The 12,866-nt window shown below is 36.3% G+C and overlaps 1 protein-coding gene across 1 annotated transcript; it reads right to left on the bottom strand.

Moving 5' to 3' along the window:
- Nucleotides 1-3,690: 3,690 nt before the first annotated feature.
- LOC144713645 (uncharacterized) lies at nt 3,691-4,322 on the bottom strand. The gene has a single exon (XM_078588293.1). The coding sequence runs from the start codon at nt 4,255-4,257 to the stop codon at nt 3,820-3,822; it is 438 nt and encodes a 145-aa protein (XP_078444419.1). The 5' UTR covers nt 4,258-4,322; the 3' UTR covers nt 3,691-3,819.
- Nucleotides 4,323-12,866: the final 8,544 nt, after the last annotated feature.

Genomic DNA, 12,866 nt, shown 5'->3' with positions numbered 1-12,866 from the left:
ACCATCACGTCATTGAAATTCCATGACTTCTGCGCTTGCATCATTTAAGACAACAATGTGTACCTACAGTTAGAAAAAACAAATAAATATTAACATTATATCATTAAATATATTATATTCTAACCCCCGGCTGACGTGGTGTCACATCAGCGCGCACCGTGTAAGCATTTTTCTTCTTCGTCCTATCATCCACCAACATGCGTGTGCCACGTATACATGTGATGATGTGTAGTTCTGCCACGTCGTCTGTCATCCTTGTTCTCTTTTAAAGACACGAAAAAAGTTGTTTTGTCTTTTTCTTCCTCGGCCCACGTGCACATTGATTTAAAAAAAGGCCTCCTTTTTTATTTTTCCATGTCATCCATCTGCCAAAAAATGACAAAAAAATGAAATTTGTTAGTTGAATGACATTATGGCATCACTTTTCGTGATCCCATAATGGCGTCGTCAAATGATTGGTTGATCAATCATTAACTAAGTTAATGACTGGTTGTCGCCAATCATTATCTTCAAGTCTAATTTATTGATGTTAGATGAATCACACATCGACATGTGCAGGTGTTAAATAAAGACTTTAAATATATTCTAAAATTCATATAAAATAAAATAAAAACCCAAAAAATCATATAAGTATATATTTTGACGGAGAAAAATCATATATTTCCAAATTTAATGTCAAAAAATTCCATAAAGATCGTCTTCTGTCTCTGAAATTGTATTCTTTCATAATGTATTGTCATAAAAATTCCCAAAATTACATAAAAATGCAGAAAATTCAGAAATTCTTCTTAAAGTAGATTCTATCACATTAAGATTAATAACATGCAAATATAAGCAGTTTGATGCAAATAAACATGTGAATATGATTAGATTAAGGTACTAAAAATGCATGTTATCAACTGTTTAGAATTCTATGATTAGAAACTAGTTGGCAGTCAAAAATATGATTGTATGTTCAAGTATGACCACTTACACAACGATGATGTGAATCAATCTCATTGACAGTTTGGTATAACGCCATTTAGGGATTTTTAAACATCAATTCAATGAACTCTTTACACTAAAAATCAACCATTATCTATCCTTCGTGTCTCCACACTAATGGTTATGGGACCAGCCATACTCATCATATGAGTGAACCTAGATAGTGCTATTATATCTAGATACTTTGTTGTCTTTATCAAGTATCCTTCACATAAAAATATTTCAAACACGTGTAAAGACTAGTGATCACCCCATTATGACTTCATTATAATACACTATGTTGTATCACGTATCCATGGACCTCATTATTAGCATCACATGCGCATTATAATGAATACATTGTATTACTGAATAAAAAATGAGATGTGAAATATGTGATTGGCTTGTCAACTTCATTGTTCCATGACGAACATCATGTTTCATGTCTTTTCCATATTATCACTCGAGTTGTTCAACACGTTACATGCCTTACTAGTCATTTTTTTGCATAAGAATAGTCAACTTTGGTAAGATAAAAGAATATATATTGGTTGATCACTAGGTCCAGTAAAAGAAGTGCTTTTGAGATCCATCTCATTACCTTGGTGCACCTTTTTAATCATCCACTGTCACAATATATCCTTAATTATAGTGGAATATAAAGCCCAACGATGAGTTTCCTTGCACATACATCTTGAAATTGTCCCTACTTTAGAAGACCAAATGAAAGAAGCGATTTTGAGATCCATCAAGTTTTCATGGTACCCATCTTTGATCACGCACCAACACAATTCTGATTCATCTTGGTGGAGGATAAGGTCTACGGAGAGCCATCGTGCACTAACATTGTCATCATCTTCTCAACATTAATCCATCAATACATCCATGTACATCAATCCACGTCTGTCCATCTTCATCCTCCAATCCATAGCTATCCATAGTCATCTTGTCCATGTATCCTCATTCCATACATTATAATATTCACTTATCATCCTCCTCATCTCATTGTAATCATAAATTTACATCCAATCACTCTCTCTTATTCTCTCTAACCTCATCCATCTTTCCCATTCTCTTCTCTCCGCCTTCATATTCTTGAAATCTAGGCTAGATCTCCATGGGAATCATAATGCAGTTATATGATTGTGACATGAATCAACCTAATTGATGTTTACAGATTCATATGTATAAATCCACTGAACGCTTACCCTAAAGAGCACCCAAAATCTGTCCTTGACCGTCTATATACTAATGGCTATTTCATCAACAATAATTATTATACAATTAGATCATAGTGTTATTATTTATGAATGTTTTGGTGTCCTTTTTTAGTATCCTTGGAATATGAATATTTTGATACATATTTAAACTCTATTGGTCACCATACTATGACCTAAAAATAATTCACTTAGTCATTGCATACATACAAGAACTCCATTATGAGTATCACATGTGACTAATAATAAATCAATATGTATTTCAATGAATGTAAACATCACACATTAGCGTGATTGATTTAACAACCACATAATATCTATCATAGAGGGCCACTTGACACTACCTGTGTTGAAAAACATTGACCTTCACTTTTGTAATCATAGTTAAATATTAAATATTAACAAATAAATATTATGCTGAATATCACAATATAATGTTCAAGATATCCCCTACGATAAGTTAACTAAACATATATTTTGTAATCCTGTGTTCCTCTTTCTCCCTAGTAAAATATATTAACTGATGAAACTTCTAAAATTGTTTTAGAATTTTAACTTCTCTCAACAACTAAATTATCCCTAAACTGAGTTCAACCACGATACGCATCCTAATGAACAAATTGCCAAACATCATGTTCCATGTGTTTCCCATATGATCGATTGTGGTATCGACGCCGCCCTAACCAGTTATTTATTTTTGTCATAAAAATCCTGAACTTTGACGAGACAAAAGAAGACACACTGGCTGACAGCTAAGCAAGATGTGACACTTGTATGACCCACTATTAATTACATCACCATTGCTTGGACTAGTCATGGCCTGCGCTAATGAAGTAGTAGGGTTGACCAAGAATTTGACATTTGGAATGTGACACTTGAAATGTTGGTGGTGGCCCTAGACAAGAGGGAGGTGTTGACATTTGAAATAATTTCATTAAATAATTTTTAATAATGAAGATTAGAAGTAGGTACTAATTCAAATTTTTATTTAATAATTTCAAAACTAGATGTTATTATTTCTTATATTTTCAAAGACGAGACCTTATGGGTGTGATGGATAAGCCTCTCATTAATGTGGGCCCACCTTACATAGTCACTGTTCATGAAATTATCAAAGATTTCTTCCCACATTTCATCATTTTTCCTCAATTCTGTACAATTCTAATCGCATCAAAGATCGAAACGAGAGGTCCGACGATCAGATGAATTTTCAAGTCGATCTTAGTTCGCATCGAGGAAGAAATTATTTAGATTCGGGAAACGAAGAGAGACGATCACCGAAGCAGAAACAGATTATTTAGAAAACACGAGATGCGGAATTAAAATTATAAGACAAGGGAGTAATCACCAGAGCGAAAGGGAGTGGAGAGAATGAAGGCGTAAATTCGAATTCCAATCGCATCAAAGATCCTAATATTCAAGTAATCGAAGATTTCTTCCCACATATTATCACTTTTCCTCAATTCCGTAGAATTCTAATCGTAAACAAAGATCGAAACGACAGAAGCGATGATTAGAAGGATCTTCAGCTCGATCTTACTTCGCACCAAGGAAGAAATTATTCAAGATTCGGGAAACGAAGACAAGAGACGATCCCAGACGATTTCGAAAACGCAGAGAGGCGGAATCGAAATTTCCCTCACGATTTGGAGGTGGCGTCGGCGATCTTCCGCGCCTCGAGATCTGCGGCCTCCTTGAGAAAACTGCGGCCGTCGCCGTCGTCCATGGCGATCTGGATCGGGCTAGATCCGAGGCCGTCGGCGATCGCGAGCAGGATCTTGCTGAGCTCGCTGCGGAACTCGGCGCGATCCACGGTGCCGTTCCGATCGACGTCGAACTGCTCGAAGATGGAATCGTAGAGTTCGGCGATCTGGTTCGGAGGCGCGACCACGTCTTCTCCGAAGTGCGTCTCCATCAATCGGAACGTCTCCAGCGCCTTGCGAAGCTCTCCGCGCGACAAAACTCCGTCTCCGTTCAGATCCAGCGCGTCGAATCTCGCATTCGCGCTCCTCCCGAACGCCTCCTCGTCTTCCACGAAGTTCCTCACCGTTGATCCGTCGAGCACCACCACCGTCATCTTCTTCCTTGTTCTTCCTTGTTCTTCCTTCGTCCTCCTCCGTTGAACGTCTCGCCGCGACGCTGGTATTTATAGAGCTCTGACTAGCCGGTGGGACCCACTTCTCAGAGGCTTATCTTTAAAGGGGATTTTTTTAAATCCCCCGGTTTTGAAATTCCGGTGGACGGACGGATGACGGGTCTGACTTTGTTGCGTCATCCTAATAACCGACAAATAGTAATTTCTTCTTCTTCTTCTTCTTCTTCGTTGAACGTCTTGCCGCGATCTGGTATTTATAGAGGTCTGACTAGCCGGTGGGACCCACTTTTCAGAGCTTATCTTTAAAGGGGATATTTTTTAAATCTCCCGGTTTTGAAATTCCAGTGGACGGATGGATGACGGGTCTGACCTCGTTGCGTCATCCTAATATTCAAGAAATAGTAATTTCTTCTTCTTCTTCTTCTTCTTCTTCTTCTTCTTCTTCTTCTTTCTTCTTCTTTCTTCTTCTTCTTCGTTGAACGTCTCGCCGCGATCTTTCTTCTTCTTTCTTCTTCTTTCTTCTTCTTCTTCGTTGAACGTCTCGCCGCGATCTGGTATTTATAGAGGTCTGACTAGCCGGTGGGACCCACTTTTCAGAGGCTTATCTTTAAGGGGGATTTTTTTAAATCCCCCGGCTTTGAAATTCCGCTGGACGGACGTATGACGGGTCTGACTTCGTTGCGTCATCCTAATTTTCAACAAATAATATTTCTTTTTCTTCTTCTTCCTTCTTCTTCCTTCTTCTTCCTTCTTCTTCCTTCTTCTTTTTCTTCTCGTTCTTCTTCTTCTTCTTCTTCTTCTTCTTCTTCTTCTTCTTCTTCTACTACTTCTTCTTCTTCTTCTTTGAACGTCTCACCACGATCTGGTATTTATATAGGTCTGACTAGCTGGTGGGACCCACTTTTCAGAGCTTATCTTTAAAGGGGACTTTTTTAAAATCTCCCGGTTTTGAAATACCGGTGGACGGACGGATGACAGGTCTGACTTCGTTGCGTCATCCTAATATTCAAGAAATAGTAATTTCTTCTTCTTTTTATTCTTCTTCTTCTTCTTCTTCTTCTTCTTCTTCTTCTTCTTCTTCCTCCTCCTCCTCCTCCTCCTCCTCCTCCTCCTCAGTCGCCTCTCTGCGACTTTGGTATTTATAGAGGTCTGACTAGCCGGTGGGACCCACCTTTCAGAGCTTATCTTTAAAGGGGATATATTTGATATCTCCCGGTTTTGAAAATCCGGTCGACTGACGGATGACGGGTCTGACTTCGTTGTGTCATCTTTATATTCAAGAAATAGTACTACAGCCTCTTTGATTTTTGTGTGGCCCATGGATTAGTAAACAGCCGCCCGATATCTGTCTAATATCCGGGGTACTGATATCTGATGTCCGGAAAAAATCAGGATAGTTTCTGATACCAAATATCAACATTCATGTGTATAACGGATATCAGGATGTATATGGAACAGTTAAGGATGAGGCTGTCGGGACGATCTCTGCGCCCGTGCACTTTGACTCAGTCAAGTATCCCCCTAAGAGCTCCAACTGGAATTTGACACGTGCTTGTGGCACAATGCACTACTTCATCCCAGATGTGAGACAACACGAGAATGTCTTGGACGGGACGTGAATGAAAATATTTGGGACGGGACGATTCGGATGAACCTATGAAAAATGGGACGTAGGACGGGATGATTTCATCCCATCCCGTTAATCGTCCCCCTCTTGAACAATCGTGCACAATATGGGCAACCTCTTTAATGTTTGTGTGGCCCACCGGTGAGTGAACCCAATGGATATGATATTAGAGATGTCATGAGCACATTTAGTTGCGCTAATTAAAGATTTGGTCATGATGATCTGTGATTGGATATCAGACTAGTGATCGTCACATGATGGTTGATAGTTCAAAATGGTACTTATGTTACTAGTGTTGGTCTTAAATCGGTTGATTGGATGGTTATATTTAAACACTTCAAAGAATGTGTAGTTTTTTGAAAGTGAACATTGTCCCGAACTTTGAATGAGAACGTATATTGCGCAGTTGCTCACTCAATAGGTGTTTTGGTGTAGCCAATCATGTGTGCTGAGTTTGACATGCCCTTTGCGCAGGCTTTCTGGGCATTGAAATAAATCCCAAGATGCTACAGTAAAATGCATAAAAATACAGATTTGAACTAGATCAATAGGACCACATAATAGAGTTGTATTATAGACCTTCGTATGTCAGCAGTTGACAACAATGTTATTGGTCTGTAGAGTTGGGCATGATCTTGTCGTATGATGAAATAGAGAAGGTTCTCCTTGAAACTATAAGACAATAGGGTCATCATACATAATGAGACAGAACAGTGGTGAATGGTTGATGACTGCTGATGTGGGAAACTGTGACACAAAGTTCATAGTGAAACTTATCATGTTACTCACCCCTAAAATTTAAAAATATACATTAAAGTACTTTGTCTTCACTAGGCTCTTCACGTCACCATACGTATCACTAACCATCATTTAGGGGCATATTTTCAAAGTTTAATTTGGGTCTTATGTGACCAAAGTTTGGTGATTCCCCGTTCTTCCCTCTGAGATTTTTGTGTCTCTCTTTCTATCATGGTTGCCATCTTTCACACCACCCAGTACTCTTGTCATTGCTGTCACTGAACAACTGGCTGTTATATACAAATGAAATGAAGTGTTACAGGGTTTGAAGATAACACAATTATTCTCTCTACTTATGTCCTCAGTATTTGAAGATAACCCATTCTATTAAAATATATGATGTATTTGAAAGGGTAAACATTACTTACAAGGGACAATGCCAAAGCAAAAGGTTATTTTTCTAGAGGGGAAAATATGAAGTGCCCTAGAGTTTTCACAACTTGATGAACATGAGGTGACATGAAATTAAGTTGTTTTAAACATTGTGTGGGCTGTCAAACATTGGTGAGATCACCAGGGAGGTTTGATTATGTCTCTGGGAATTTCAGATTGGGAGCCAATCCTGAGTTTTCTCTTCCGACTTTTCTCAGTTATCTTTCTTTTGTCGAGTAGACTCAGTTGAGGATACAACATAACAACAATGATCTAGCTATATCCCCGACGACGTCCGACGTCAGATCCCCTCTTCCCACAATCAAATAATTAGAAAAATATTTATGTTACATTTTTATGATTTGCTTCATTTCCCAAGCTACGTCATGCATTCGAAGAACAGATCAAAGCATCTCTTGAAGAGGCAACCATTGATGGGAACTCAAATATTAACTTGCTTTTAGATAATCATCCATAATCAGTAAAAGTTGAAGTTGTTTCTCTTAATGTGATTTTTATCAATTAGCCCATGTTGAAGATCTCTTCCATTAAAGTACCAACCAGTCTCTTGTACTTTGCTGTTCGAATAGAGTGGTAGATCATGCTCTGTCTTAGAAGCTTTCTCCAATTCTTGGAATTTCCATACAAGAAGACATTGTCAGCTCTCTCTTTAGGTCCTACTTTGAAGTAATCTTACATGTCACAATCTAATTACATTTCACTCCACATCCCCACTTCACAATATAGGATATAATTCACCACTGCTATGACAGTCCAATAAGACTCAATTTTTACATTATTTTAAGCTTAATAATGTGATGGTTTAGTGTTTGAATTTTCTCAAGGTCGAACCATTTTAAATTAATCATACTTATTGATTTTTTTGTTTTTTCAAGACTTAAGTGGATGACTAAGATTTAGAAAGAGAAGAAGAAGACTGAAATAATCAGGGTCAACTTTCAAAGTTGACCTAGTATAACTTTTCAAGTATAAGTACTCTTTTTTAAAAAATTAACCATTTTCAGTCTAATCATTTATTTCAGTGGAACAGATTTAAAGAAGATAAATTTAAAGAATCAATTAATAAATTTTATTTAGAAATGCCTTATAAATTAGCATGTCAGAGTGGCACCTACATGGCGCCTGCATCGTGACTAGGTAGGGGCATAGGTAGCACATTGAGTAATGGGTATAGGTTTGACCAATAAAGACTTTGAAACCTATACCCACACGAACTTTTATATTTACTTTAAATTCCAACGTCTAAATGTAGGACAAAAATTTTTGAAGTTATGTGATATGACTTCAGAGGAATGGGTGAGCTCCGATCAAATCACTTTTACTCCAAACCACACAATGTGGTGGACCAAGGGTACACCATCAAAGCACATCCTAAATTTGTGACCCTTCATCTCGGTAAGTGAAATCAGACAGACACACCTTAATCCCAGTTGTTGGAAGCTAAGAGGGGGGGTGAATTAGCTTATCTTCTTTTTGTTTACCTAGTTAGCTTTTAAGATTCCTTGATTTGACACTCACCTTCTTTCTCTCGAACACTTAGATTTACTTGGTTCCTCGATCCGCTTAGTGATCGAGTCAATCCAAGGCCCCCCTTCGAGTCCAAATTAGGACTCAGGATAATCTTACTAAGGATCCTCCCTTGTAAGGTACCCTAACCCAACTTACAGAGTTGCTTCTGCAGAGGAGTCTTTCGATGGCACGTTACATTCTTTGGTGCACGAGCTTCAACCCCGAACCGCCTTTGGGTAGACCGTCACGAACTCTTCCTCGTACGTCCACTTCCCTCGTCATCGTCACGTCCTTGGCGCCACCAATGTCACCTCCCTGCCTTCTTGATCTTCGTCACCTGTTCAGATTAGTGGAAGAAACGATATACCGCTCCCCGTGATTGATCAAAGGCCAATCACCACTCTCAATGATGTATGAATGATCAAACAAACTAAGATTCAAATGTAATATCAAGATAAATTCTGAAAACCTGTTTCATAAGTACTTTCAAGATCAACAAATCAATTACTCTTAATCACTTTCAAAAATAATATCAATCCCTTCACTATCCTTCACAAAATCTCATAAAAATCACCACTAACTCAATGATTGTGGAGGAAAATATCACCCTATTCAGTAAATAAATGAATGATGAAAATTAAAAACTTCCCTTATCAGTGGAGAAGCACAGCCACACTGATTGCAGGGGAGAAACTTCACAAGAAGCAGCACTTTCTTCTTCAAGAGTAGCACAAGAGAGATGTTTTTCAAAAGGGATTACCTCAACCCTTGCTCTGAAGGGGTATTTATAGGGGTAGAGGGGTAGATTGTAATTTTATGAGAATTTCAAAAAAAATTTGAGCTCAAAAGGAGCTGTAATTAATTTTTTATGATTTTTCAAAGTTTTATAGAAAGTTTCCTTAATTAAAAAATTAATTATAGTAATTAATGCTAATTAAAGTAGTTAGGTTTAATATAGGAATTTCAAAAGTCGGAAAAAATACGATTTTTAGAAATAAGAAATGACTTTTGAAAGTCAACCGTCGGACCCGACCTTTGGAATAAATCGAATTTCCTAATTCGATTTTTCGAGTCAAAAGTACATTATATATAAGCTATTTATTTCTACACTAAGAGACGACTTCTGGCGCAGTGGTAAATCGCTTCATTAATGAGGCAGAGGTCTTGGGTTCAAATCTCATCCTCCCCAATATAAATAAATATATTTTTTAAATTCAATCTTTAGTAGCGGACCCGACCTCAGATTTAACTGGTTAAATCCGCCCGTCGGGTCCGCCACTAAGGCTAATGGGCTCCGCCCATTTAGGCCTTATTGGGCCCTTCTTAAATGAACTAAAATGCCAGAAATTTATTTAGAAGTCAATTTTTCACTATTTAAAATACTTCTAATTGTTTAAAAAATTCAGAAAAATATTTATAATATTTTTAAAGTATTTAAAAATATTTCTAAGGCTTCTGAAAATAATTTCAACATATGTTAAATATGAAATGACTTTTTAAAATATTTTAAAGTATTAAAATAACATTTTAATACTTTAAAACTATTTTCAGAAACTTTAAAAAACATTTTTCATTCTCCCAAGTACTTTATGATTATTCTAGTTTATTTTATAGTTTTAACACATTTAAAAAACATAAACTTAAAATATTTTAAGCTCTAATTATAAATTAGTTTCTTAATTATAAATTCATGATATTAATGTAATTTAGTGTACATTAAAACACAAAAACCTCAACACCAGTAAGAGCCACTCATAAGGAAACATGTGGATGAATCTCAAGGGTGTAAAGATAATACATGGTCACATATTCAAGTTTAAGTCTCTTCTCTCATCTTGACTTTTTTGTGTGTAACATATGGCATGATCAAAGCTGACCAATGTTCTTGACACACAAATCTGAAGGCCCAAATTTTACATGACAGATTCAAAGCTTAAAAATTAGAGAATCTGGGTTGTCCATCTATTTTTTCATGGATCTGGTGGCCCAGAAGCCACTCGATGGCGTCAACACAAATTTCATAGTTGATTTGGACCTTCTGCTCCATCCACACATGGATCTGATTACACAAATTGACACCAAACTAGTCACTGCTTTAAAATTTTAGTCTTAGTGGACCAGTTGTGGGCCACTAAGGCTAACCACCCAAAAACCCTTGGAAAAACTTTGTTTTTCTTTATTTTGTTTTGTGTTGGGGTATGTAGAGCATAATTAGACTGAATACAAAGGTCCTAACACTATCCTCTCACAAGATGAATTCTTGTGTTTCATTAATGAATCATTAATGATAATTAGAGTGGATAAAATTTTTGGTTCCTATAAAGGGAGGGAGGTTGCAATTAATATGACGAAATATCCGAGCGACAAAAATGAGGTAATTAATGAGCTCTAAATTCATTTTAAGGCCTAATCTCCATGAGGGCTACACTGGAAAAGTGTAATATTTGTTTCTCTTGATGATTAGGAGAATATTTGACATACATTAGAAGTCGATTAAATTATTTTTTATTTTAAAACTCATTTTATTATTTTTCTCGTATAAATTGTGATGTGTTATTCGTTTGATATCTTTCTTGCCTTAAATCAGACTCAAGTCCAGTTTGAAAGAGTGGATTTGTCTATCCCAATTTTTCTTAAAGAAATATTATTTCAGTAACTTCTACCTGATTTTTGTCCTCCAATTTAAATGAAACTTGAAGGGTTCCTACTCAATTTGTTCGGATGAATGTAATTCCCTATGGATTCGACCTGTAGTCGTTATTATGCTTGAATTAATATTTCTATCACTAGGTCTTGGTTTTATTTTTGATGTTGAGCTTTGAGTTAAAATTAATGCAAAATTTTGGCTCATCACTCACTGAACTCCTTCATGTCCCCTAGGGAAAGGGAATCACAAGTCCCCTCACTAATTGCAGAACTGGAAACTTATCTCCGTGCATCTGAGATGGAGGAAAATGAAAAAATTCTTGAATGTGGAACCAGGTTGTTACACTTATCTACCTAGAATTGTCACTATTGCTCAATAGTTCCTTTCTGTCTTTGCAACCATGACCTTAAAATGAGCACTTATACTCTGCCCAACAAATGAGGGGGCCTTAGTGCAGAAAACATAAAGCTTCTTGTCATTATGAAGTGTATGTTTGGTTAGTGCACAACTTTGCAATCAAGAGGCCAACCATGAGTAGTGCAATGTATGGTCATTCATCTGTAAATCCTACATGCCTCCATATATATTATTTTTTTGGGATTGTTGGGTGATATTTTTTCAGGGAAAGATGTATGGATCACTGCCCTGAGAAGGAGGGAGATGTGGAGGGCGAAGAAGGTGGCTTGTTAAAACTAATTTCTTAGTGTGTTGAACTTATTAATATGGTTTCTGAAATTTCTACAATTGAGTTAGTTATTTCAATATTTCAATGCATTTCAATATATAGTGGAGTGTAGAAGAATCATCATTTATCACATTAACAGTTCATAAAATATACGCATAACGAGAACCTCACATTGAGTTAAAGATGTACATCTTAAAATTGTACATCTATGAGATTTTGAAATTTTGTCTTGGATTTATACATAAACATATTTTAGTAACATTAAATAATTATTGTTAGCAAATTATACTTGTTAAAAAATATCTCAATATTTTCTGTTGAATGTTACATGAATTTCAGCTCCAAAAATTTTACTTATTCACCAAAACGTCAATGGATGTTTTATCATAATATATAAGTTTTTTAAATGATCGCTATTAGACCCGTGTAATTTTTCATCAATATATGTATTTAAAGCCGGGGAACTGGGCAGGGTGATGCAGTGACAGTTTTTGGTTTAATTCCATTGCTATTTCAAACCATATTTCATTGTTCCTTATTTGCCTTAATGTTCATGTTTAAAACTTTATTTACAACCATTAATTTCTCAGTCGTGATTTCATTTTTTCATTCACTATAATCCTTTCATTTTTCCTTTTTTCCCACATTTTGAAAAGTGATCATCACTATCACATTTTCATCAAGATATCACATCCAGTCACATTCAAATATAAAGTCACATCATCCAGAAAAGTTGTCATCTTTGTTTTCCTTCATGCCAGTCCTGATGAGAGGAAAGCCATGATGACCATAAGTATTCAAACCAAAGTTTTATATCGAAAAAATAAAATTTTACAAATTATTTAAATTTTAATTTAAACATAAAATAATTCCAAAACACTTTGGACCATAGGTATTTTGCAAAGTTTAGAGATGGGCCAGTGACAAATATA

This window comes from Wolffia australiana, chromosome 16 (genome assembly GCF_029677425.1).
Source record: "Wolffia australiana isolate 7733 chromosome 16, ASM2967742v1".
NCBI lineage: Eukaryota > Viridiplantae > Streptophyta > Magnoliopsida > Alismatales > Araceae > Wolffia > Wolffia australiana.
The sequence above is the reverse complement of the archived record's forward strand: the minus strand, read 5'-3'. Positions and strand labels throughout refer to the sequence as shown.